The sequence below is a fragment of the Neophocaena asiaeorientalis genome, unplaced genomic scaffold (genome assembly GCF_003031525.2).
Source record: "Neophocaena asiaeorientalis asiaeorientalis breed wild unplaced genomic scaffold, Neophocaena_asiaeorientalis_V1.1 scaffold23, whole genome shotgun sequence".
NCBI lineage: Eukaryota > Metazoa > Chordata > Mammalia > Artiodactyla > Phocoenidae > Neophocaena > Neophocaena asiaeorientalis.
In genome coordinates this window covers 1,806,144-1,832,782 of record NW_020175047.1, presented here as the reverse complement: position 1 = coordinate 1,832,782, position 26,639 = coordinate 1,806,144, and the positions used below count along the sequence as shown (strand labels likewise).

General features: G+C 40.3%; 1 protein-coding gene across 3 annotated transcripts in view; it reads left to right on the top strand.

Moving 5' to 3' along the window:
* The first annotated feature begins 5,006 nt into the window (after window positions 1-5,006).
* Window positions 5,007-26,639, top strand: part of CCDC90B (coiled-coil domain containing 90B) — a 50,304-nt gene continuing 28,671 nt past the window's right edge. The window contains exon 1 of one of the 3 annotated variants that reach the window (XM_024763569.1): window positions 5,007-5,454. In XM_024763569.1, coding sequence (XP_024619337.1) covers window positions 5,355-5,454 — 100 coding nt within the window. In that variant the 5' untranslated portion in view covers window positions 5,007-5,354. The remainder of the gene's footprint in view (window positions 5,455-26,639) is intronic. The other 2 variants (XM_024763570.1, XM_024763571.1) reach the window with 2 other exon arrangements.

The window sequence follows — 26,639 nt, the reverse complement described above, 5'->3', positions numbered from 1 at the left end:
CAGAGTTCAGTAGGTGTTCTGTAGGAGTTGTTCCACATGTAGATGTATTTTTGATGTATTTGTGGGGAGGAAGGTGATCTCCGTGTCTTACTCTTCCACCATCTTGAATGTCTATCACGTCTCCCTTTCTGTAGTTCCAAGTTCATGCCTTAAGTGCTGATAGAATCATGAAACCAATATTTTTATGGTTCTAGTGGCCATTATTCCTAATATATAAATGCAAATATCTACAAAATGCTCCAACTTACAGAGGCTCGCAATCCTGCTTGCCTTTCCTGAGCAGTGTTACATGTGTATCCCTCAGCCTTTCAAGGGAAGGGCACCGCCTCCAAATGAAGTGCCATCTTCAGGGGTCTCCCACCACCTAGAGGTCCTCTACCCCAGGCTACTTCTCATGTCTTGCAAACGTTCCCTCCTGCCCATAACAGTTTGGAGTGTTGCTGTTTCTGCATTTCAAATTCTCTCATATCCAACCTACACATATTCCGTTAATCTGTAGAGGATACCTTTGTCACCTCTGGTCCTCCGGTTCTTCCACAGGAAAACATACACCCCATCATCCTTTGATAGACACATTTGGGCTGTTTCTACCTTTTGATTAATATGACTAGTGCTGCTATTAACATGTGTGTACATGTACTTACTTGAGTGTCTGCTTTAATTCTTTGGATAGACATCTAGGAGTGGGATTGCAGGGTCATATGATAATTCTCTGTTTAACCTTTTGAGGGAAGACCCATTTCTTTTTGAAGTGGATGGGGAATTCTTTGTGAAAGGGGATGGATGTTTTCCTGTGGAAGACCCAGAGATGACTGGGTATCTTCTACAGAGGGCAAGACTGTGTCTTATGTCTGGATTCTCATGGCTTAGCACCGTGCCTGGCACCATAAATACTGCTCAAGGATTAGTTGAAGGAATAAATGAAAACTCAATGAGAGACACTATCAAATACAGTGTAACATTGCAAGGTATATAATGTTTTAACAGTTTTTTTTTTCTTTTTCATTTCTTTCAATCATTCTTTCCTTTGATTCCTTGTAACTAGCAAACTTGTAATGGGTTGTCATTGCCGGGCCCCTAATACAATCAGGAAAACTGTCTCCCCATATTTGTGGGGACAGGGGTTGGTGGTCCCTTTCAAGACATGAAAAATGTGATGTTAATATAAAATAACACAAAGCTTTTGTGACAATGAGCCCCTCTGACTCAAAGATTACAGAAAAACTGTAAAATTCGTTGCAGAAATAGGGCAAAGGATTGTCTTCGGTTCAGTCCACATATGCCCTCTAGTGTCAAAAACTTCAAGTAAGCTAAGGAAGGAAATGGAGTCCATTGGGTCCCAACAGTCTCTCTCTCAATGCCTCACTCACCTGCCTTAAAAAATACACTGGGATTCCTTCATATCACCTATTCTAAGAGAAAATAACTGACCGATGTGAGTGGCCCAGGCTGCATCCACTCTCCTTGAAGTCACCAGAGCTACATTCACAGAGCTGGAGGACATCCGGCTATCTCATGCAATTATGTCCAACCTGGGTCCCCAGACCTCTGGGCATCAGAGGAAAGAGTATTGGGGTCCTCTAGAGGGTCCTGGCATTTCAAAATGCCTAAGGAAATCGTACTGTAGCTGGAGATGAAACTGGAAACCACCAAAGAAATTGGCAAGTACCTTTTCCTTCAGCTGGAATTAATCAGCTTGGTGTTGGATCGTCACTGCTTCTCTCCCACTTGCTAAGTGGTAGTTACCTATGCCTTGAATTGATTACAAATAGGAAAATAAGTAATGATTTTACATATGTGGTGGGTAAAGAGTACAAGATATGTTTAAATTGGGGACTCATGAGGGTAAAAACATAATAAAAGTGGTCCTTCACAGTGAAAACTTCAGGACCCACTTCCCTGCTACCCTATTGGCTGGCCTCTGAGGTATGGATTAACTAGGTTGCTTTCAAGAGGGAACATGTCTCATGGCCAGGTCCCCTCATCAGACATTGGGAGTAGCAAAGATTCTTCAGCCTGCATTAGTGAATGGCACATAGTGTTTTCTGGAAAGGTGCTCACACTCGCTTTTATCTGTTTGGGCTCAAAAACTTTTGAAATCTCCCAAGAGTCTACTCAAAATTCTACCCAAATTATTTAGTCCTTTTTTCTTCTTCTTTTTTCAGTTTTATCTCCCCAAATTCCACCCAATCTTCCAAATAACTCCTATGCCCCAATCTGTCAGGTCTTCTCACCAAACTATGATTATATTTTGAACGTATATTCATTCATTCAACACATGTTTACCAAAGGTTCATTATGGTCCAGGCTTTAAGCTAGGTGTTGGTGAAAACAGTGACAGACGTGCCTCTACCATCATGCAGGATACAAGTAAGAAGTGTCGTGACATGGGAAAGTTGGGTTGCTACAGGAGTCCATAACAAATAGACGAAATCTACATGTGGGGAGAGGAGGGACCCCCCCCCCCAAACGGGTGTGAGTTAAACTAAGATCTGAAGGATAGGAAGAAATGAACCAGGTAAAGAGGAAGAGAAAGGGCTCCAACTTGAGAGAACACCATGCACAGAGGCCCCAAAGTGGGAAGGAGCATGGAGATTAATTTAATTAATTAATGAATTAAATGTCTTTGTTTACTCCAATCCTCTCTCCTAGACCTTGTCCCTACAATCTCTGCCCACGAAAACCCTTAAAAAACCCTCAAATCTTACCTTTTCTTGCTAACCATGACCGAAAAGTATCATCCTCAACTGAACCAAAGGATTTTTTTTTCTGTAACATTTAAATGACACCAATCCATTACTGCCCTGTGTGGAAGCTATTAGCACACTTGTTCTATTCTCCCAGTTATATTATACGTTCTGGGAGAGCAGAAGTCTTTGCATATAGTAGGACCCGAATAGTTGTTGGACTGAGTTATGTTTCTTTACATTCCTCACACATCTAGCCTTAAACTAACTAGCCAGCATACAGATATTTCTGTGAGTAAAATTAAAAGAATGAAAAATGTTTTAAAGTCCAATGAAGGGCAACGATTGTTAAGAATTGTGAAGGGTCTAAGATCTTACCTATTTGCAAGACAACAAGTTAGCCTGCCACAGTTGCCTGGATGTTGGCAGAAGACATGAGGCTCCTGGGCCAGAGACAAAGGACGTAATTACAGCACAGCAAGCTGCCTGATCATCAGCATATTTGCATCAGTTCCCCTTCCCCTGAGTCCCATGTTGTGATGCAGATAGGCCCAGGTGTGTGCCTGAGTGTGCAGTGGATTGCATTACAGAGAGGAACCCTGAGCTAGAAAAACCCAAAGTTTTTATAATAGGCAGTAAGCATGAGGCTCCATTTGGCTCCAGAGGGAGACACTGTACTTCCCAAGGCTGTTCATTATACAAACTTCCTTAAAAAGAGAGTCCATAACAAAAGGCAAAGAGAGCCTCTGCTAACGAGCCATGCAGAAGCATGAGAGACCCATGGAGAATTACTTCTGAACATTGGGCAAAGTCAACAGGCATTAGTAATAAAAATAGCCACTGCTTGTTAGGTGTTCATACGTGCCATGTACCGAGCTGAGTATTTTATATGCATCAGCTCCTTTATTCCTCTCAACACACGAGAAAATATTAACACATTTATGGGAAAACATTTTTATCAATTAAGACTTTCAGTATACAAATGATAGCAACAATGGAGAATTTGGAAACACAGGAGCCTTAGGAAGGTCTCAGGAAGTGGCTAAATCTATTAGCTGAATACCACCTGGACTCTCACTCCATCTGCTATCTCTGCTTCTGCCTTTCTGTACTTCTCTGGCAAAATTGTGACTGTGCCAGCTCCCAAATTCACTTGCTGTAGTGCCAGCGAACTTCAGAAGATGATTAAGAATCCCTGAATCCAATTGCCAATTCCATATTCAATTCCAAAGAATATGGTTGGCCCAGCATCAACACTGTGTATTTGTGTTGGGAAGAGAATTTTACAGTAATATAAATAACAAGAGGTATAAAAGAGGTACACTTTTTTTCATAATCATTACTGAATTTAAGGTAATTTGTGTTCCCACTTACTGATCTGTATCTCCCAGGCTGTGAGCAGCTGCAGTTGTTTTTATTAACAATGCCTGTTGACTTTACTCATATCGTTTAACAGAATTATAGTCACATTGGGGATATATATGTATATATTCAATTTTTCGAGTTTTATATATATTATTAAAATTGTTTTCCAAATATGTTATACTAACATAAATTCCTGCCAGCAGCTTGAGTGACCCTATCTGATGGCTTATTTGGTAGAATTGATCATTATTTTTCAGAAAATCTTTAACAGGTAAGAATGGTCTATCTTTAGGTTTGACTTTTTTTTTAACTGGTGAGATTAAACTTTTTTTTTTTTTTTTAAGGCATTTATATTTCCTCTCCATTTATTTTTCTGTTAAAGCCCTGGCAGGAATCAAGCGTTCTTTTAATGTGCCTCAGTGCTTAGAATAGTGCTTGTCAAGAAGATGACGCTCACAAAGCTTTAAAAACAAACTCATAGATTGGCCAACCCAGTGGTAACTGTTTTACATCCTTGTAAGAATAATTAAGCCACTAAAACCTAAGAATTGTTTACCATTTTAGAATTTACACAGAATATATTGGCACATTTGAACCCCACAACTACTGTGTGTTGTTATTTTCAACATTTTACCATGTGGGGAAAAGTTTGGAGTACTGAGGTCTGAGAGGGATAAAGATTTAAAATCTTGTCTACCGTAGAAACGAAGGAATTCAGCTTCCCTGAAGAAAGCGACTAAACCAAATACATTTCGTCCTCCTGTGCACGAGAGGGCGAAGCAGCAGGATAAGAAGCAGCAAGAATGAGGGGCCCGCGGGACTACACTTCCCAGAAGGCCTCTGCGCGATCCCCCGGGATGCTCAGCGGCCGAGGACTGCACTTCCCAGGTTGCCGTGGGGCTAGACGTGACTCTGTCTCCCACTGAGCCAAACTGGAAATGGGCATTGGCTTTTCGGTGGGAGTTGGCTGTTGAGCTGTACATCTCATTGCCTGGAAATGGGAGCCGGAAGGTTCTCAAACAAGATTCCGCTTTCTTAGGGCGGTAACAGCGTGCACGGGTTAGGGAGGGGCGGTGGGAAAAGCGGAGCCGCTCTGAACCATGCTAGGGAACTGTGGGTCCGTCTGTGAAGAGGCCCAGCTTTGCGGGACAGCGGTGTGAGCCTGCGCCGAGAGATGCTCGTGTGACAGGCCGAAAACTACACTTCCCAGCATCCTCGCGGTACCAGAACTACCTTACCCAAAAGCCTGAGCGCTATTTATCCAGCCTTTAGCCCTACCCCGCCAGCTGGAAAGCCGAAGACATGTGGAGTCGCTGGTTTGGGCGGCTACTGCGTTCTGAAGGCTGCGGGGCCCGCCGGGTTTCAACTCCCCGCGGGCGTTTTTCGCCGGCCCTGAGGAGAGGTGAGAAAAGGCACCGCATCACCGATGCCTGCGTGCTCTGTAGAAAGACGGTGCCCGTGGTTCGTGCATGCTCGGGCGAGAGTGAGGCGAGGGTGCCACGCCTTCCAGCCCACTCCGGGTCCTGGCGACCCTGCTTCCGGGCCTCGCCCCGAGGGATTGAGGCGGGAGGGTCGAGGACGGAGAAGAGGACCGCCTTCCTCTTCGGAGGGCTTTCCTCTGCAGGCCTGGCTTCCCGCCTGGCTCCGCCACTAGAGCCCCGCCAGGCGTCTTTCTGAACCCTTCTCATTATTATTATCAAATGGGGCTGATAATCCCCGCCCTCTCGTAGGTGTGTCGGGAGCAACCGTTAGGTAATCTGTGTTCGGAGAGGCCGTATATTTTTCGCGGCCTGTTCAGACTTAGACTGTATTGCTTAGGTGCAGTCCTCGAACCCAGGTCTCTGGTAAACTACAGCGTACATTTCAGGTCAGGTCCGCTTTATTTTCGCTGATTTTCAGTACTCTGTAATCACCTAGTAGCCTTTCAAAAAAAAAAAAAAGGAAGGAAAAGAAAACGGGAATGCCGTAACTACAAGGGTTGACTGGGAGGCGCAGCTGTTAGCAGTGTGTCCTGGACGTCTGACTTTGAGAGACGTTTCCAGAATCTTCTTTCCCCTAATTTAAAAACTCTTTAAGGTTGTCCGCAGAGTAGGCACTTCGTAATAACCATTGTCTGTTCACCTTAAATCTTCAGTGCCGGGTGAACTGAGCCGCCCAGTACCACTACTTTGTGCTGTTTTGCTCATTGTTTCGTTTTACTCACCCAAGCAAGACTGCAGTTGTAGATCCCCCATCTATAAGACCGCTGTTTAGTTCCCAGGGTCCTTGGCAAGGTATTTGTACATATTTAGGTGTTTAGTATACACGCACATCGTGATGGGCTTTACAAAATGGACGTAGCATTTTTTTGAACCCTGGAAAATCGCCGCAGCCTCAATCCTTTGTAACCTTTTAGAGCTAATATGATTTGTGTCCCTCTTCATTAAACAAATATTTATTGAATGTTTACTGGGTACAAGTAGTTTAAGCTTGCCTCATAATGTCAGTAATCAAGGAATTTGAAAACCTTGACCTCTGACCAAGGGAAGGGTCTTAGTTAACTATCATCTAGTCCCATTCCCTATTTAAAGATAAAGGAAGGCACAGGAAGGTTTGTCTAAGTTTTGTGACCAATAGTGCTGGATTCCTAGTTCATTACTACTTCCCAAACTTAGCAGAACATCAAAAACACTGGGGGTGCTTTAAAAAACACAGTTTTTGGCCCTTCCGCAGAACTACTGAGTCAGTCTGGAGAGGTGGACCCCATAGATCTCTCTGTTAGTTTATTATTTAATATATTAATCCTGATAATTCTCATGCATCTAGCAAAGCCTACGTCTACAGACCAGCATGTAAAAATATATATTAATGATCACCCACGTCACTGAAGTGTTGCACCTCTGAAGTTAGCAGTAAATTTTTAAAATTCTTTAAGTATAGTTGATTTACAATGTTGTGTTAGTTTCAGCAGCAACTCAGTCATATATATATATATATATATATATATATACACACACACACACACACATATATATATTTTTCAGATTCTTTTCCATACTTTATTTTTGTCTTTTTTAAAAGTTTTTATTGAAATATAGTTGATTTACAATGTTGTGTTAGTTCCAAATGTATAGGAGAGTGATTCAGTTATACATATGTATATTCTTTTTTTACATTATCTTCCATTATAGGTTATTACAAGATATTGAGTATATCCATTATACTTTATTACAAGATATTAAATATAGTTCCCTGTGCTATATAGTAGGACCTTGTTTTTTTAATCTATTTTATTGATATATATAGTAGTTTGTATCTGGTTTGTAGTAGTTTGTATCCAGTTTGGGTTTAGTTTGCTAAACCCAAACCCCTAATTTATCCCTCCTCCCACCCTTTCCCCTTTGGTAACCATAAGTTTGTTTTCTATGTCTGTGAGCCTGTTTCTGTTTTGTAAATAAGTTCATTTGTATTATATTATATGCCACATGTAAGTGATATCATATGATATTTGTCATTCTCTCTCTGACTTCATTTAGTATGATAGTCTCTAGGTCCATCCATGTTGCTGCAAACAGCATTATTTCGTTCTTTTTTATGGCTGAGTAATATTCCGTTGTACCACATCTTCTTTATCCATTCATCCATCAGCGGACATTTATGTTGCTTCCATGTCCTGGCTATTGTAAATAGTGCCACAGTGAACATTGGGGTGCATGTATCTTTTCAAATTATGGCTTTCTCTGGATATATGCTGAGGAATAGGATTGATGAATGATGTGGTAGCTCTGTTTTTATTTTATTTTATTTGTTTTTTTTGTTTTGTTTTGTTTTGTTTTTTGCAGTACACAGGCCTCTCACTATTGTGGCCTCTCCCGTTGCGGAGCACAGGCTCCGAACGCGCAGGCTCAGCGGCCATGGCTCACAGGCCCAGCCGCTCCACGGCATGTGGGATCTTCCCAGACCGGGGCACGAACCCGTGTCCCCTGCATCGGCAGGCAGACTCTCAACCACTGCGCCACCTGGGAAGCCTTGTTTTTATTTTTTTTAAGGAACCTTCATACTGTTCTCCACAGTGGCTGTACCAATTGATATTCCCACCAACAGTGTAGGAAGGTTCCCTTCTCTCCACACCCTCTCCAGCATTTACTGTGTGTAGATTTTTTCATGATGGCCATTCTGACCGGTGTGAAGTGATACCTCATTGTAGTTTTGATTTGCATTTCTCTAATAATTAGTGATGTTGAGCATCTTTTCATGGGCTTTTGGCCATCTGTATGTCTTCTTTGGAGAAATGTCTGTTTAGATCTTCCGCCCATTTTTTGATTGGATTGTTTGTTTTTTGATATTGAGCTGCATGAGCTATTTGTATATTTTGGAGATTAATCCCTTGTCAGTCACTTCGTTTGCAAATATTTTCTCCCATTCTAAGGGTGGTCTTCGTTTTGTTTATGGTTTCCTTTGCTGTGCAGAAGCTTTTAAGTTTAATTAGGTCCCGCTTGTTTATTTTTGCTTTTACTTCTATTGCCTTGGGAGACTGACCAAAAAAAACATTGATATGATTTATGGCAGAGAATGTTTTGTCTGTGTTCTCTTCTAGGAGTTTTATTGTGTCACGTCTTACATTTAAGTCTTTAAGCCATTTTGAGTTTATTTTTGTGTATGGTGTGAGGGAGTGGGGTTTTTTTGTTTTGGGGGGTTTTTTTTTTTGGTTGTGCCACACGACATGCGGGGTCCTTAGTTCCCCAACTAGGGATGGAACCCATGCCCCCTGCAGTGGAAACACAGAGTCTGAACCACTGGACCACCAGGGAAGTCCTGGGAGTGTCCTAACTTCATTGATTTACCTGCAGCTGTCCAGCTTTCCCAGCACCACTTGCTAAAGAGACTGTCTTTTCTCCGTTGTGTATTCTTGCCTCAGTTGTCAAAGATTAATTCATCATAGGTGTGTGGGTTTATTTCTGGGCTCTCTGTTCTGTTCCATTGATCCATATGTCTCTTTTTGTGCAATACCATGCTGTTAGGATTACTGTAAGCTTTATAGTATTGTCTGAAGTCTTGGAGGGTTATGCCTCCAGCTTTGTTCTTTTTCCTCAGGATTACTTTGGCAGTTGTGGGTGTGTTTTTTTTGTGGTTCCATATAAATTTTAGGATTGTTTGTTCTAGTTCTTTGAAAAATGTCGTGGGTAATTTGATAGGGATCGCATTAAATCTGTACATTGCTTTGGGTAGTATGGCCATTTTAACAATATTAATTCTTCCGATCCAAGAGCATGGGATATCTTTCCATTTCTTTGAATCACCTTCAGTTTCCTTTATCAGTGTTTTATAGTTCTCAGCATATAAGTGTTTCACCTCCTTGGTCAGGTTTATTCCTAAGTTTTTGTTTTGTTTTGATGCAGTTTTAAAAGGGATTGTTGTCTTACTTTCCCTTTCTGATATTTCATTTTTAGTGTAAAGAAGTGCAACCAATTTCTGTACATTAATCTTGTATCCTCCTACCTTGCTGAATTTGTTTATCAGTTCTGGTAGTTATTGTGTGGAGTCTTTAGGGTTTTATGTATATAGTGTCATGTCATTTGCATATAATGATAACTTTATCTCTTCTAATTTGGATACCTTTTCTTTTTCTTGTCTGATTGCTGTGCCTGGGACTTCTAATACTATGTTGAATAGAAGTGGTGAGAGTGGGCATCCTTGTCTTATTCCAGATTTTAACGGGAAGGCTTTTAGCTTTTCACCATTGAGTTATGTCGGTTGTGGGATTGTCATAAATAGCTTTTATTATGTTGAGATATGTTCCCTTTATAGCCACTGTGGCAAGAGTTTCTATCATGAATGGATGTTGAATTTTATCAAGTGCATTTTCTGCATCTGTTGAGACAATCATGTAGTTTTTTTTGTATTTTCTTTTGTTGGTGTGGTTTATCACATTGATTAATATGCATATGTTGAACCATCTTTATGATCCTGGGATGAATCCAACTTGATCGTGGTGTATGATCCTTTTTATGTGTTGTTGGATTTGGTTTGCTGTTATTTTGTTGAGAATTTTTTCATCTATATTCATCAAAGATATTTGGCCTATAATTTTCTTTTTTGGTAGTGTCTTTGTGTTGTTTTGGTATCAGGGTGATGGTGGCTTCAGAGGATGACTTTAGAAGTGTTCCCTCCTCTTCAGTCTTTTGGAAGAGTTTGAGAAGGATCAGTATAAGTTCTTCTTTGTATGTTTGGTAGAATTCTCCAGTGAAGCCATCCCAGTTCAGGACTTTTGTTTGCAGGGAGTTTTTAAATTATACATTCTAATTCACTTCTAGCAATTGGTTTGTTCGTATTCTCTCTTCTTGATTCAGTTTTGGTGGGCTCTATGTTTCTAGAAACTTGTCCATTTCTTCTAGGTTGATGAATTTATTGGCATATAATTATTCATAGTATTCTCTTACAGTTTTTGTATTTCTGCAATTTCAGTTGTTATTTTTCCTCTTTCATTTCTTATTTTGTTTATCTGGGTCCTCTCCCTTTTCTTCTTGGTGAGCCTGGCCAGATTTATAGATATTGTTTATCCTTTCAAAAAACCAGCTCTTGGTTTTTTGTTTGTTTGTTTTTAAGATTATTCTTTTTGTTTTGTTTTGGCCACACCACGCAGCTTGCAAGATCTTAGCTCCCCGACCAGGGATTGAACCCTTGCCCTCTGCAGTGGAAGCGCAGAGCCCTAACCATTGGATCATCAGGGAATTCCCCAGCTCTTGGTTTTATTGATTTTTTTTCCTACTTTCTTTTATTTGTTTGTTTGTTTTTTGCAGTACGCGGGCCTCTTACCGTTGTGGCCTCTCCCGTTGTGGAGCGCAGGCTCAGCGGCCATGGCTCATGGGCCCAGCCGCTCTGCGGCATGTGGGACCTTCCTGGACTGGGGCACGAACCCCTGTCCCCTGCATCAGCAGGCGGACTCTCAACCACTGCGCCACCAGGGAAGCCCCCTACTTTCTTTTAATCTGTTTTATTTTCTCTCTCTTTATCCCTCTTTTTTTTTTGTTTGTTTTTGCACCATGTCGCATGGCTTGTGGGATCTTAGTTCCCCAACCGGGGATCAAACCCAGGCCCTCGGCAGTGAAAGCACAGAGTCCTAACCACTGGATCAACAGGGAATCCCTTTTTTTTTAATTAATTCTTTATTTTGTTTACTTATTTATTTTGGCCATGCTGTGACTTGCGGGATCTTAGTTCCCCGACCAGAGATTGAACCCAGGCCAAGGCAGTGAAAGTGCCAAGTCCTAACCACTGCACCACCAGGGAACTCCTTATTTTCTCTCTAATCTTTATTATTTGCTTCCTCTGCTGACTTCAAGTTTTGTTCTTTTTCTAATTCTTTTAGCTGGTAGGTTAGATTATTTGAGATTTTTCTTGTTTTTTTTGAGGAAGGCCTGTATTGCTATTAACTTCCCTGTTAGAACTGCTTTTGCTGTATCTATAGATTTTTTATGGTTGTGTTTTCATTGTCATTTGTCTCAAGGTATTTTAAAATTTCCTCTTTGATTTTGTCATTGACCCATTGGTTTTTTAGTAGCACATTGTTTACCCACCATGTAACGTTTCTTTTTCTGTGGTTGATTTCTAATTTCTTGCCATTGTAGTCAAAAAAGATGCTTGAAATAATTTCTATCCTCTTAAATTTTTGGAGGTTTGTTTTGTGTCCTAGTATATTGTCTGTCCTAGAGTATATTCCATGTGTGCTTGAAAAGAATGTGTATTCTGGGGTTTTTTTTGATGTAATGTCCTAAAGATATCAGTTAAGTCTAATTGTTCTATTGTGTCCTTTAGGGTCTCTGTTGCCTCACTGATCTTCTGTCTGGATGATCTGTCCATTGATGTCAGTGCAGTGTTAAAGTCTCCCACTATTATTGTATTTCCATCAGTTTCTCCCTTTATGACTGTTAGTATTTGTTTTATGTATTTAGGTGCTCCTATATTGAGTGTGTATATGTTAACGAATGTAATATCCTTTTCTTGTATTGATCCTTTTATCATTATACAGTGTCCTTCTTTATTTTTCTTTATGAGTTTTGTTTTACAGTCTGTATTGTCTGATATGAGTATTGCTACCCCTGCTGTCTTTTCATTTCCATTTGTATGAAGTGTCTTTTTCCCCTCACTTTCAGTCTATGTGTGTCTTTGCCCTAAAGTGGGTTTCTTGTAGGCAGCATAATGTAGGTTCTTCTTTTATTACCCAGTCTGCCACTCGTGGTTGGAGCATTTAGTTCATTGACATTTAAGGTAATTATTGAATAAATAAATATGTATTTATTGCCATTTTAAACCTTGTTTTCCAGTTCATTTTGTATTTCTTCTTTGTTTCTTTTGCTTTTTGTATTTCTTTTTGTGGCTTGATGGTTTTCTTTTGTATTATGCTTGAGTACCTTTCTTTTTGGTGTCTGTGAATTTATTGTATGTTTTTGATTTGTGGTTACCTGGTTTCCAAGTATGTTATCCCATTACTATGTCTACTTGCTTTAGACTGGTAGTTATATAAGCTCAAACGCAGTCTAAAAGATCAACATTTTCGTACTCCCTTTGCCCACATTTTGTGATTTTGATGTCCTATTTTACATCTTCATGTTTATCCTTTTCTGTGCATTGTAGTTATAATTGCTTTCATAAAATTTTTTTCTTAATCTCTGTAGTGGTTTATTTAAGTGATTTACTTTCCTACTGTGATTTTCTCTTTCCTATAGATTCTTGCTTCTCTATTTAGAGAACACTTTTCAATATTTCTTTTAGGATAAGTCTAGTATTACTGTATTCTTTTAGTTTTTGCTTGTCTGAGGAATTTTTTTATCTCTCCTTCTATTCTAAATGGTAATATTGCTGGGTAGAGTATCCTAGGTTGCAGGGTTTTCCCTTACTTTGAATATATCTTGCCACTCCAGGCCTGTAACGTTTCTGTAGAGAAATCAGCTGATAGCCTTATGGGGGTTCCCTTGTAACTAATTCTTTATTTTTCTCTTGCTGCCTTTAGAATCCTCTCTTTTTAACTTTTGCCATTTTAACTGTAAAATATCTTGGTGTAGGTCTGTTTTGGTTTATCTTGTTTGGGACCCTCTTGTTTCCTGTACCTGGATATCTGTTTCCTTCTTTAGGCTTGGGAAGTTTTCAACCATAATTTTTTCAAATACATTTTCAATCCCCTTTTCTGTTTCTTCTCTTTCTGGGATCCCTATTACGCATAGATTGGCACACTTTATATTATCCCATAGGTCTTTTATGTTGCTTTCATCTTTTTTTTTTTCATTTGTCTTTCTGTCTGCTGTTCTGATTGGGTGATTTCCATTACTCTGTCTTCCAGATCACTTCTTTATTCTTCTCATTATTAATTTCCTGTTTATTGTCTTTAGTTTGGTTTTCATCTCAGCAAATGAGTTTTCTAGTTTAATTGGCTCCCCTTTATAGTTTCTAGTTCCTTGTTAAAATGATCTGTATTTCTATCAATAGCTATTCTTAATTCCTTAAGTATTTTTATTACCTCCTTTTTGAACTCAGCATTTAGTAGGCTGTACAGGTCTGTTTCATTGTTTCTTCTTTCAGGCTAGTTCTCTTGATCCTCTAATTTGGGGTGGTTCTTCTGCTGCTTAATTTTACTTATATTTCTCTGACTGAATTTAGGAGAAACAGTTATCTACTGTGGTCTTGAAGGGCTGTTTTTATGTTGGTGTGTCCCTGCATAGCTTCCATGAGTCTAATATTTTTGCTGTGAGGACACTTTTTAGTATGGATGCCTGCCACATATCCCCTCAGTGTGTTCTGGTCGTTATCCTCTTGATAGGGGGGTGTGATTGGTGTTGTGGTAACCAGAGCCTGCACTGGATGTTGAGCATTGTCTCACCTTTGGTCTGGTTGTCACAGCCCTGTCAGGGGCAGGGTTTGCTTGCTCCCCAGTTGTTGGAGTAGAAGCCCCTAGATCCATGTCTGAGCTGTGGTGTAAGGTAGGCAGGACTGGAGCACTTCTTCTGGTAAAGGAGCCACTGAATATGCCTCCACAGGAGCTGTCCACCAGGAAGTGCACTCTGTCATGTTGCCTGTCATCCGTGTGTGCTCACAGAGTACAATGTTGTTGTCACTCTGTCATGTTGCCTGTCATCCGTGTGTGCTCACAGAGTACAATGTTGTTGTCACTCTGTCATGTTGCCTGTCACCCGTGTGTGCTCACAGAGTACACTGTTGTTGGCACTGCGCTTGGCCCCACCTCAGCTGTCGGAATGTAGCAATCAGCCCAAATGTCCCTCAGGTGCTATGCTCACAAAGCCACGAGCGCAGGTCCCTAGTGCATTTCCATTGCAATCACATAGGCACCAGTACTGCTGTGGGAGCCACAGAATTAGCCCAGACCCCAGCCCCACCTCTGTGTGCATGCTAATGCCAGACCTGCCTCAGCCATGGGAACACCAGTAAACAGCTCGGATGACCCACAGGTGCTGAGCTTACAAAGGCACCAGCATCATAAATCTGCCAAACTCTCACATCCTTGGAGATATGGCTCAGGTTTCAGCCCCACCTCTGGGTATGGGCAATCCACTGGCACTTACACGTTCCCAGAGCTAATAGAGTCAGAGCCATACCAGCTGTGAGCATGCTGGTAATCAGGCTGCTATGGTGGGGTATCGCCTCTCCCTTCACACATGCATTAACAGTGGGGCTTCTGTGGCAGACCCAGGCTCCGTTCTGCACACACTCCCAGTTGCAGCCGGGACCACACTCCAGCCACTTTGTGCTATCTCTACTCAGACAACATCAGTCCTCTCCCCGGGTCTGTCTGCTGAAGCTCGAGTTTCAGCCCCCAGCCCCCAGGTGCACTAGCAGATGCGCATCTCAGGATGGGGAGTGCAGTGAGGTGGCCAGGACTGTATGCTGGTCTCTGTTCTGCATGCTGCAAGCCAGTTGCTGCACTATTCCCTAAGTCTCTGAAGCGCCCTATCTATTCCAGCTGATCTCCCAGCCAGTGAAGGGGGTTCCCAGAGTGAGAGAAGCTTTTTTCTTTCACAGCTTCCTCCCAGGGGCATAGGTCCTGTCCCAATTCTTTTTTTTTTTTTTTTTCTTTAGTCCTACTGCATTACATGGTGATCTTTCTTGAAGCTTTGATTGTATCAGATCTGCCAGTGTTCACTGGGTATTCTGTGAGAATTGTTCCACATGTAGATGGATTTTTGATGTATTTGTGGGAGGAGGTGAGCTCCACGCCCTTCTATTTTGCCATCTTGATCTCTCCCCTGAGACAAATATTCTTCACTTGGGCCGTCTGAGAAATGATTCTTAGTTTCTTTGCGTGTGATTTACATAAAAATCACATGCCTACACAAAGTATTACCAGCTGCCTCTGCAGTTCTCCTACTCAGGAAAGAAAGCAGACCACTGTCAGAGTGAGGGAGGTGAGGGATGAAGAGCAGCAGCTATGTGTGGACTCTATAGTTTGCTTCAGTTTTACATTTTTTCTCAACTTTGATTCTTTGAAGAGCCAAAAAAGGTACAGAGTACAAATGTTGAAGAATATATTTATTATCGTTATTGTTTTCATAGAACTTTGGCCTACAGTGGCTGCTTTGACTTATAAATCTGACTGTGCATCAGGGATACCTGTTAAGATTTTAAAGCATTATAGGCTTGGACTGTACCTCAGAACTACTACACAAATAACTCTAACAGTTATGTTTAGGTATATTTATTCTTCAAAATCCTTACAGTTGAGTCTGCTATACAGATAGGGTTGAGAACCACTGGCCTACAGGATAAACTTTAAATACCATTGCATTGCAAGCCATGATCTTCATAGTCTGGGCCAGTCTATTTTTCTAGTCCATTCTCCCTATTCCCTGTATCTACTCTCCTACCTTTGTAGCAGTATTATAGAACTTGCCATTCTCCAGACACCAGATTTTTTTTTAATCTTCCTGAATGTTTCATTTGTTTGTTTGTTTTTAGCAGAATCTGACTTGTATTTCTTCTTTTGGGACACGGTATAAAAACTAGCCTGGTTGTTTTACTCTGCTTCTCTTTAGGAAGTCCAACCAGGATATACGTTACATGAACTTTTTTTTTTATGCAGCAGGTTTACATTTCCCTTATCATCTCCATTTCCAGTGTTACTCATTTAGAATAAATCTTGTTTGAGACCCCATGAATTTACAGAAATCCCCAACCTATTGCTGAAATCGCAAATCCAACTATTTTACAACTCATGAAGTGATTTTTATTGATTAATTTTAAAGGTATGAAGCATAAATATCCTTGTTAAGAGTTGGGTACTGTGAAGAGTGCTGAAGAAATATCTGTATAAGGAAGGCTACCTAGTTTTTGGCTTCCTTCTAAGACGGATTTTCAGGCACCCTATTTATCTTCTAAGGAAACTATTATTACCCTCGCTTGTTACCTGCAGTTTCTGGCTGTGGTTCAGGGAGGGGGAGCTCAGAGAAAACCTAGTGATAGGGTGACAAATATAGTCTGATTTGCCCTGGACTATCCATCCCTCAGTTCCAGGCCAAGTAAGATGATTGGTTATTATACCTGGCACATTCTTAGAGTTGAAGAGATGGAAATGACAGTATGGGAGACTAAAATGACTTGAGTTCACAGAACAGATACCATAGAGGAGAATGTGCACAGAGAGAGAACTTTATATATGTATATATATATATATATATATGTATATATATATGTACGTATATATACACACACCATATATGTACACACACGCACATATATGTATAGTTACATGTATTTAAGGAGAACAGTACCCCACACACCTACAGGACCAGGAACAATGTCTGTTTCCATCAGCCAGATGGGAAAAAACTCATTCATGGGACATTGGGTAGGATACATTTAAGGGTATTACCTCATTAGTTGGGGATAAATAACCCTAGACTGACCACTACTCTGGGCCTGAATAATGTATATTAAAATCCAGACCTAAAAAAATCAAACCGTTTCTGAGTAATTTCAGTGCATTCCAGAATGAAGCTCAAGAATACTTATAAATATATCCACCACCAAACAAGATAACAAACTTATTATTTAGCATCCAATCAAAAATCACCAAGCATGAAAAAATCAGGAACACACAACCTATAATGAAGAGAAAAAAATCAATAATTTGAAACCAAGCTAGAACTGACAGATGTAAGAATTATCAGACATAAACATGTTTAAAAACTTAGAAGATATAGGAAAGGTAAATCTATCAAGTTGAGTTTCTAGATATCAAAAATAGGTTTTATATGAAAACTGCATTAGATAGAATTCCCAACAAATTTGCCTTGCAATATAAGTTGTCTTATGTGTCTCTTCCATCTCGTTGTTCCTGAGTTTGGTAGTCTTGATGTTGTCACAAAATAATGTTCCTTTCCTATGAATAAATTTTTAAAAAGTAAATAAAATTCTGCTGAGCTTAGAAAAAAAAATTAGTCTTGCAGAAGAGAAGATTGGAAAATTTGAAAATATAGCAATAAAAACCTATCCAAAGTGTAAAAGAATGTGGGAGGACGAGGTAGAAAAAAGGTTCCAGTGAGCTCGGAGACATCTTCAGTTGGCCTAATATATGTGTAACTTGAGGCCCAAAAATAGAAGGTAGCAAAAAAATTTTGAAGAAATGATGGGTGAAAGTTTTCAAATTTGAGGGAAACTATAAAATGACGAAGCTCAACAAACACTCAAGTACAAGGAACATGAAGAAAACAACCAAGGCACATCATTATAAAATTTGTTTAAAGCAAAGATCAAAAAATAATAAAAACATCCAGGAAAAAAAATGAAATAGGCATACTAAATACAGAGCAACAAAGATAAGACTGACATCAGATTTCTTCTTGAAAAAAATGCAATTGAGAAAACATTGAGGCACCATCTATAAATTACTAAAATATAGAAAGCTGTCAAGCCAAGAATTTATTTAGGTCTTCTGCCCAAATTTTGATTGTATTATTTTTCGATATTTAGCTGTATAAACTGTATATTTTGGAAATTAATCCCTTGTCAGTTGCATCCTTTGCAAATATTTTCTCCCATTCCATAGTTTGTCTTTTTGTTTTTGTTTATGGTTGCCTTTGCTGTGCAAAAGCTTTTACGTTTAATTAGGTCTCATTTGTTTATTTTTGTTTTTATTTCTATTACTCTAGGAGACAGATCCGAAAAGATATCTCTGTGATTTATGTCAAAGAGTGTTCTATGTTTTCCTTTAGGAGTTTTATAGTATCTGGTCTCACATTTAGGTCTTTAATCCATTTTGAGTTTATTCTTGTGTATGGTGTTAGAGAATGTTCTAATTTAATTATTTTACGTGTAGCTGTCCAGTTTTCCCAGCACCACTTATTGAAGAGACTGTCCCTTCTCCATTGTATATTCTTGCCTTCTTTGTCATAGATTAATTGATCATAAGTGCATGGGTTTATTTCTGGGCTTTATCCTGTTTCATTGATCGATGTGTTTGTTTTTGTGCTGGTACCATACTATTTTGATTGTTATAGCTCTGTAGTACAGTCTGAAGTCAGGGAGCATGATTCCTCCAGCTCTGTTTTTTCTCAAGATTGTTTTGGCTATTGTGTCGTCCTCAGTTTCTTTAATCAGTGTCTTATAATTTTCAGCATACAGGTCTTCTTGCTTCCTCAGGTTTATTCCTAGGTATTTTATTCTTTTGGATGTGATGGTAAATGGGATTGTTTCCTTAAATTTCTCTTTCTGATTTTCGTTGTATTGTGTAGAATTACAACAGATTTCTGTATATTAATATTGTATCCTGCAACTTTACCAAATTCATTGATGAGCTCTAATAGTTTCCTGGTGGTGTCTTTAGGATTTTCTATGTAGTATCATGTTTGTTTTCTACATCTGTTTCTCAGTTTCTGTCCTGCAGACCAGTTTATCTGTACCATTTTTCTAGGTTCCACATATATGCGTTAATATGTGACATTTGTTTTTCTCTTTCTGACTTACTTCACTCTGTATCTATTTGACAGTCTCTAAATCCATCCACGTGTCTACAAATGACCCAATTTCGTTCCTTTTTATGTCTGAGTAATATTCCATTGTATATATGTACCACATCTTCTTTATCCATTCGTCTGTTGATGGGCATTTAGGTTGCTTCCATGACCTGGCGATTGTAAATAGTGCTGCAGTGAACATTGGGGTGCATGTGTCTTTTTGAATTATGGTTTTCTCTGGGTGTATGCCCAGTAGTGGGATTGCTGGGTCATATGGTAATTCTATTTTTAGTTTTTTAAGGAACCTCCATACTGTTCTCCATACTGCCTGTATCAATTTACATTCCCACCAACAGTGCAAGAGGGTTCCCTTTTCTCCGCACCCTCTCCAGCATTTGTTGCTTGTAGATTTTCTGATGATGCCCATTCTAACTGGTGTGAGGTGATACCTCCTTGTAGTTTTGATTTGCATTTCTCTAATAATTAGTGATGTTGAGCAGCTTTTCATGTGCTTCTTGGCCATCAGTATGTCTTCTTTGGAGAAATGTCTCTTTAGGTCTTCTGCCCATTTTTGGATTGCGTTGTTTGTTTCTTTAATATTGAGCTGCATGAGCTGTTTATATATTTTGGAGATTAATCCTTTTTCCGTTGATTCGTTTGCAAATATTTTCTCCCATTTTGAGGGTTGTCTTTTCATCTTGTTTATGGTTTCCTTTGCTGTGCAAAAGCTTTGAAGTTTCATTAGGTTCCATTTGTTTATTTTTCTTTTTATTTCCATTACTCTAGGAGGTGGATCAAAAAATACCTTGCTGTGATTTATGTCAAAGAGTGTTCTTCCTATGTTTACCTCTGAGAGTTTTATACGGTCCGGTCTTGCATTTTGGTCTCTAATCCATTTTGAGTTTATTTTTGTGTATGGTGTCAGGGAGTGTTTTAATTTCATTCCTTTTCGTGTAGCTGTCCAGTTTTCCCAGCACCACTTATTGAAGAGGCTGTTTTTTCTCCATTGTATATCCTTGCCTCCTTTGACATAGATTAGTTGACCATAGGTGCATGGGCTTATCTCTGGGCTTTCTATCCTGTTCCATTGATCTATATTTCTGTTTTTGTGCCAGTACCATATTGTCTTGATTACTGTAGCTTTGTAGTATAGTCTGAAGTCAGGGAGTCTAATTCCTCCAGCTCTGTTGTTTTCCCTCAAGACTACTTTGGCTATTGGGGGTCTTTTGATTTCATCAATGATATTGGTCTGTAATTTTTTTTATATAGTATCTTTGTCTGGTTTTGGTATCAGGGTGATGGTGGCCTCACAGAATGAGTTTGGGAGTGTTCCTTCCTCAGGAATTTTTTGGAAAAGTTTGAGAAGGATGGGTGTTAGCTCCTCTCTAAATTTTTGATAGAATTCACCTGTGAAGCCATCTGGTCCTGACTTTTGTTTGTTGGAAGATTTTTAATCACAGTTTCAATTTCATTACTTGCGATTGGTCTGTTCATATTTTCTGTTTTGTCCTGGTTCAGTCTTAGGAGGTTATACCTTTCTAAGAATTTGTCCATTTCTTCCAGGTTGTCCATTTTATTGGCATAGAGTTGCTTGTAGTAGTCTCAGGATGCTTTGTATTTCTGCAGTGTCTGTTGTAACTTCTTTTTCATTTCTAATTTTATTGATTTGAGTCCTCTCCCTCTTTTTCTTGATGAGTCTGGCCAGTGGTTTATCAATTTTGTTTATCTTCTCAGAGAACCAGCTTTTAGTTTTATTACTCTTTGCTATTGTTTTTATTTCATTTATCTCTGCTCTGATCTTTATCGTTTCTTTCCTTCTGCTAACTTTGGGTTTTGTTTTTTCTTCTTTCTGTAGTTCCATTAGGTGTAAGGTTAGATTGTTTACTTGAGATTTTTCTTGTTTCTTGAGGTAGGCTTGTATTGCTATAAACTTCCCTCTTAGAACTGCTTTTGCTGCATTCCATAGGTTTTGGATCATCGTGTTTTCATTGTCAGTTGTCTCTAGGTATATTTTGATTTCCTCTTTATTTCTCCAGTGATCGCTTGGTTATTTAGTAACGTATTGTTTAGCCTCCATGTGTTTGTGTTTTTTCTGTTTTTTTGCCCTGTAATTGATTTCTAATCTCATAGGGTTGTGGTCAGAAAAGATGATTGATATGATTTCAATTTTCTTAAATTTACTGAGGCTTGATTTATGACCCGAGATGTGATCTATCCTGGAGAATGTTCCGTGCACGTCTTGGGTGGCTATTTCCTTTCCCACGTTAGGAAGTTTTCGACTATAATCTCTTCAAATATTTTCTTGGGTCCTTTCTCTCTCTCTTCTCCTTCTGAGACTCCTATATTGTGAATGTTGTTGCGTTTAATGTCCCAGAGGTCTCTTAGACTGTCTTCATTTCTTTTCATTCTCTTTTCTTTATTCTCTTTTGCAGCAGTGAATTCCACCATTCTGTCTTCCAGGTCACTTATCTGTTCTTCTGCCTCAGTTATTCTGCTATTGATTCCTTCTAGTGTAGTTTTCATTTTGGTTATTGTATTGTTCGTCTCTGTTCTTTAATTCTTCTAGGTCTTTGTTAAGCATTTCTTGCATCTTCTTGATGTTTGCCTTCATTCTTTTTCCGAGGTCCTGGATCATCTTCACATCATTATTCTGAATTATTTTTCTGGAAGGTTGCCTATCTCCACCTCATTTAGTTGTTTTTCTGAGGTTTTATCTTGTTCCTTCATCTGGTACATAGCCTTCTGCCTTTTCATCTTGTTTATCTTTCTGTGAATGTGGTTTTTGTCTTTGTGATAGCTTTGTCTGATTTTGGTTTCAGGGTGATGGTGGCCTCATAAAAGGAGGTCAGAAGTGTTCCTTCCTCTGCAATTTTTTGAAATAGTTTCAGAAGGGTAGGTGTTAACTCTTCTCCAAATGTTTGGTAGATTTCACCTGTAAAGCCATCTGGTCCTGGACTTTTGTTTGTTGGGAGTTTTTTTTTGTTTGTTTTTTTTGCAGTACACGGGCTTCTCACTGCTGTGGCCTCTCCCATTGCAGAGCACAGGCTCCGGACACGCAGGCTCAGCGGCCATGGCTCACGGGCCCAGCCGCTCTGCGGCATGTGGGATCTTCCCGGACCGGGGCATGAACCTGTGTCCCCTGCATCGGCAGGTGGACTCTCAACCACTGTGCCACCAGGGAAGCCTGGGAGTTTTTTAATTAATTATTTTCAGTACTGGTACTTGGTCTGCTCATATTTCTATTCCTGGTTTTGTCTTGGGAGTGTGCACCTTTCTAAGAATTTGTCCATTTCTTGCAGGTTGTCCACTTTATTGGCATATAGTTCCCTGTAGTAGTCTCTTATGGTCCTTTGTATCTCTGTGGTGTTGGTTGTAACTTCTTCTAATTCATTTCTGACTTTTATTGATTTGGGCCCTCTCCTTTTTTTTCTTGATGAGTCTGGCTAAAGGTTTATCAATACTGCTTATATTTTCAAAGAACCCGGTTCATTGATCTTTTCTATTATTTTCTTCATCTCTATTTCATTTATTTCTCCTCTGATCTTTATGATTTCTTTCCTCCTACTAACTTTGAGTTTTGTTTATTCTTTCTCTAGTTGCTTTCGACGTAAGGTTATTTGAGATTTTTCTTGTTTCCTGAGGTAAACTTGTATCGCTTAGAATTGCTTTTGCTGCATCCATAGGTTTTGGATCATCATGTTGTCATTTTCCTTTTTTCAGGTATTTTTTTATTTCCTCTTTGATTTCTAAAGTGACTCATTGGTTGTTTAGTAGTGTATTGTTTAGCCTTGACGTGTTTGTGTGTTTTGCAGTTTTTTTCTTGTAGTTGATTTCTAGTCTCATAGTGTTGGGGTCAGAAAAAAATGCTTGATATGATTTCAATTTTTTTAATTTATTGAGGCTTGTTTTGTGGCCTAGCATGTGATCTATCCTGGAGAATGTTCCATGTGCATGAGAAAAGGATGTTTATTCTACTTCTTTCAGGTGAAATGCTCAATAAATATCAATTAAGCCCATTTCATCCAATTAACTATATATATGTTCTTATTGCCATTTTGTTAACTGTTCCGGATTTTTGTAAGTCTTTTATTTCCCCCTTCTTTTGTTCACTTCTCTTGTGATTTGATGACTATATTTAGTGTTGTGTTTGGATTCCTTTTTCTTTTCTTTTTTTAAAAAATAAATTTATTTATTTATTTATTTTTGGCTGCACTGGGTCTTCGTTGCTGTGTGTGGCCTTTCTCTAGTTGTGGCTAGTGCGGGCTGCTCTTTGTCTTGGTGCGTGGGCTTCTCATTGCGGTGGCTTCTCTTGTTACGGAGCACAGGCTCTAGGCACATGGGCTTCAGTAGTTGTGGCTTGTGGGCTCTAGAGTGCAGGCTCAGTAGTTGTGGCACACAGGTTTAGTTGCTCCACAGCATGTGGGATCTTCCCAGACCAGGGCTGGAACCTGTGTCCCCTACATTGGCTGGCAGATTTTTAACCACTGCGCCACTAGGGAAGTCCCCTTTTTCTTTCTTGTGTGTAGATCCATTGTAAGTTTTTGGCTGGCGGATACCATGAGGGTTTTGTATAGCAGTCTATGTATATAGATGATTGTTCTAAGTTGCTGCTCTCTTAATTTCAAATGCATTTTAAATACCCTTCATTTGTACTTTCTTCCCCTCACAATTACTGGGAGTTTTTTCATTTGTTTTGGTTTTGCTTTTGGTTTTTTTTGGCCGCACTGCACAGCATGCAGGATCTTAGTTCCCTGACCAGGGATCGACCCCATGCCCCCTGCATTGGGAGCTCAGAGTCTTAACTGCTAGACTGCCAGGGAAGTCCCCACAATTACTGTTTTTGATATCATATTTTACATTTAATTGTTTTGTGTATCCCTTAACTGCTTGTTGTGGATAAACATGATTTTACCACTTTTGTCTTTTAAACTCCCTACTGGTTTTGTGTGTGGGTGATCTCCTACCTTTACTGTATGTTTGCCTTTACTGGTGAGCTTTTTCATTTTGTAATTTTCTTGTTTCTAGTTGTTTTCTTGTTTCTAGCTTCTAGGTGGTCTTTATCATCTAGAGAAATTTCTTTATCATTTGTTGTAAAGCTGGTTTGGTGGTACTCAATTCTTTCAGCTTTTGCTTGTCTGTAAAGCTTTTGATTTCTCCATCGAGTGTGAATGAGAGCCTTGCTGGGTAGAGTATTCTTGGTTGTAAGTTTTCCCCTTTCATCACTTTAAATATATTGTGCCACTCCCTTCCGGCCTGCAGAGGTCTGCTGAAAAATCAGCTGATAGCCTTATGGGAGTTCCTTTGTATGTTTTTTGTTGATTTTCCCTTGCTGCTTTTAGTATTCTCTCTTTATTTTTAACTTTGTCATTATGATTACAATATGTCTTGGTGTGTTCCTCTTTGGGTTAATCCTCTGTGGGAATCTCTGTACTTCCTGGACTTCGATGACTGTTTCCTTTCCCAGGTTAGGGAGGTTTTCAGCTACTGTCTCTTCAAATATTTTCTCAGGCCCTCTCTGTCTTCTCCTTCTGGGACCCCTATAATGCAATATTATTGTGCTGATGTTTTCCAGAGGTCTCTTAAACTGTCCTCATTTCTTTTCATTCTTTTTTCTGTTCAGCTATAGTGATTTACACTGTCTTCTAGCTCACTGATCTGTTCTTCTGAATCATTTAGTCTACTATTAATTCATTCTAGTGTAATTTTCATTTCAGTTATTGTATTCTTCATCTCTGCTTGGTTGTCCTTTGTATTTTCTACCTCTTCATTAAAAACTTCTAACTTCTTGCTCTGTTTATCTGTTCTCCTCCCAAGTTCTTTGATTATCTTTACAATCATTACCCTGAACTCTTTCTTGCGTAGATTGCCTATTTCCGCATCAGTTACTTCTTCTGTGGTTTTATCTTGTTCCTTCATCAGGCATGTATTCCTCTGCTATCTCATTTTGTCTGATTTGCTATTTGTATTTTTATGTATGTGGCAGGCTAGTTACCTTGGAAATGGCCCTCTGTAGGCGGCATCCTGTGCATCCCAGCGGTGCCCTCCTCTCTTGTCACCCAAGCTATACACTCTAGGGGTTCCCCCTAAGAGGGCTGTGTGGGCAGTCTGGTAGGTTTGGTTGGCCCCTAATCTAGTTGGTTGCCACAGCCTGCCTTGTGTGGATGCTGCTAGCTGCTATTTAGTGGGGCCTGGTCATGACATGGATGGTCGCGGAATCCTAAGGGGTCCCAAGGCTAGTGCTCACTCACTGGTAGGTGGAGTCAGGGTCCCAAAGTCTCCTGAGCTGTTGCCCACCCACCGGCAAGTGAAGCCAGATCCTGGTGTTAGTGCCAGGCTACTGTCAGGCAGAGCTGGTTCTGGAGTCTGGCTGCAGGGCCCAGGGATCCCAGAGTTCATTTCAGATTGTTGGTGTGGGGCCAGCTCCTGACACTGTTGGATCTGGGGTCCAGGGTGTTCCAAAGTTTGCATTGGCCTGCTAGTGGGTAGGGCCAGGACCCAGCTGGCCCCAGGGTAGGGTCTGGCCTCCACTGCAGGATCATAGGTTTGTTGCTTCTAGTGTCTGCCTCCTGGTGTGTGAGGCTGGTGTAAGGGCCTGTGCAGGCTTCTTGGCAGGAGGGACCAGTGCCTGCCCACTAGTGGTTAGAGCTGGGAGTTGGCCCTCCTGTTGGCTGGGCTTTGTCTAGGGGTGTGTCCAGAGGTGGCTGTGGGCTTTTTAGTCTTTAGGCAGCTTCAGTGCTTATGGGTGGAGCCGTGTCCCTGCCCAGTTAGTTGTTTGTCCTGAGGCTTCTCAGCCCTGGTGCCTGCAGGCTGTTGGGTGGTACTAGGTCTTGGCTAATGAGCCAAGATAGCAGCTGCCAGCAGCAGCAGTGCTCACACAGCTGAATGTTCCCCAGTTTCTGCCACCTGTGTCTATGTCCCCAGGGTGAGCCACAGCCACCTGCCTCACCGCCTCTCCAGGAGACTCTCCAAGACCAGCAGGCAGGTCTGGCCCACACGCCTATCAAGTGACTGCTTTGCCCTGGGTCTTGGTGTGCGTGAGATTTTTGTGTGGGCCTTTAAGAGTGAAGTCTGTTATTCCCCCAAGTCCTGCGGGGCTCCTGCAGTTAAGCCCCATTAGCCTTCAAAGTCAAACGCTCTGGGGGCTCATCTTACAGGTGTCAGACTGCCGGGCTGGAGAGCCTGACGTGGGGCTCAGAAATCTCACTCCTGTGAGATTACCTCTGCAACACAATTATTCTCCAGTTTGTGGAGCTGGGATTTGATTATATCATGTGTTCACCCCTCCTCTCCATCTTGTTGTGGTTCCTTCTTTATGACTTCAGTTGTAGAAGATCTTTTCTGGTAGGTTCCAGTCTTTTTCATCAATCGTTGCTCTGCAGATAGTTGTGATTTTGCTATGCTTGTGTGAAGAGATGAGCTCAGGGTCTTTCTACTCCACCATCTTGGCCACTCTCCCAAGATGGAGCTCTTTTTTTGTGTACGCAGTTAAGTTAGAAAAAGCCAGCCTGATAAAAATGTCTTTTCAGAATTCTGACCTTAAACAAAAGTCCTTCTAGGGGGAACTTGCATTTCTCTTCCTTTGTCTTTTAAATGTAAATATACTCCCTGATCTTCGTGTGTGTGTGTGTGTGTGTGTGTGTGTGTGTGT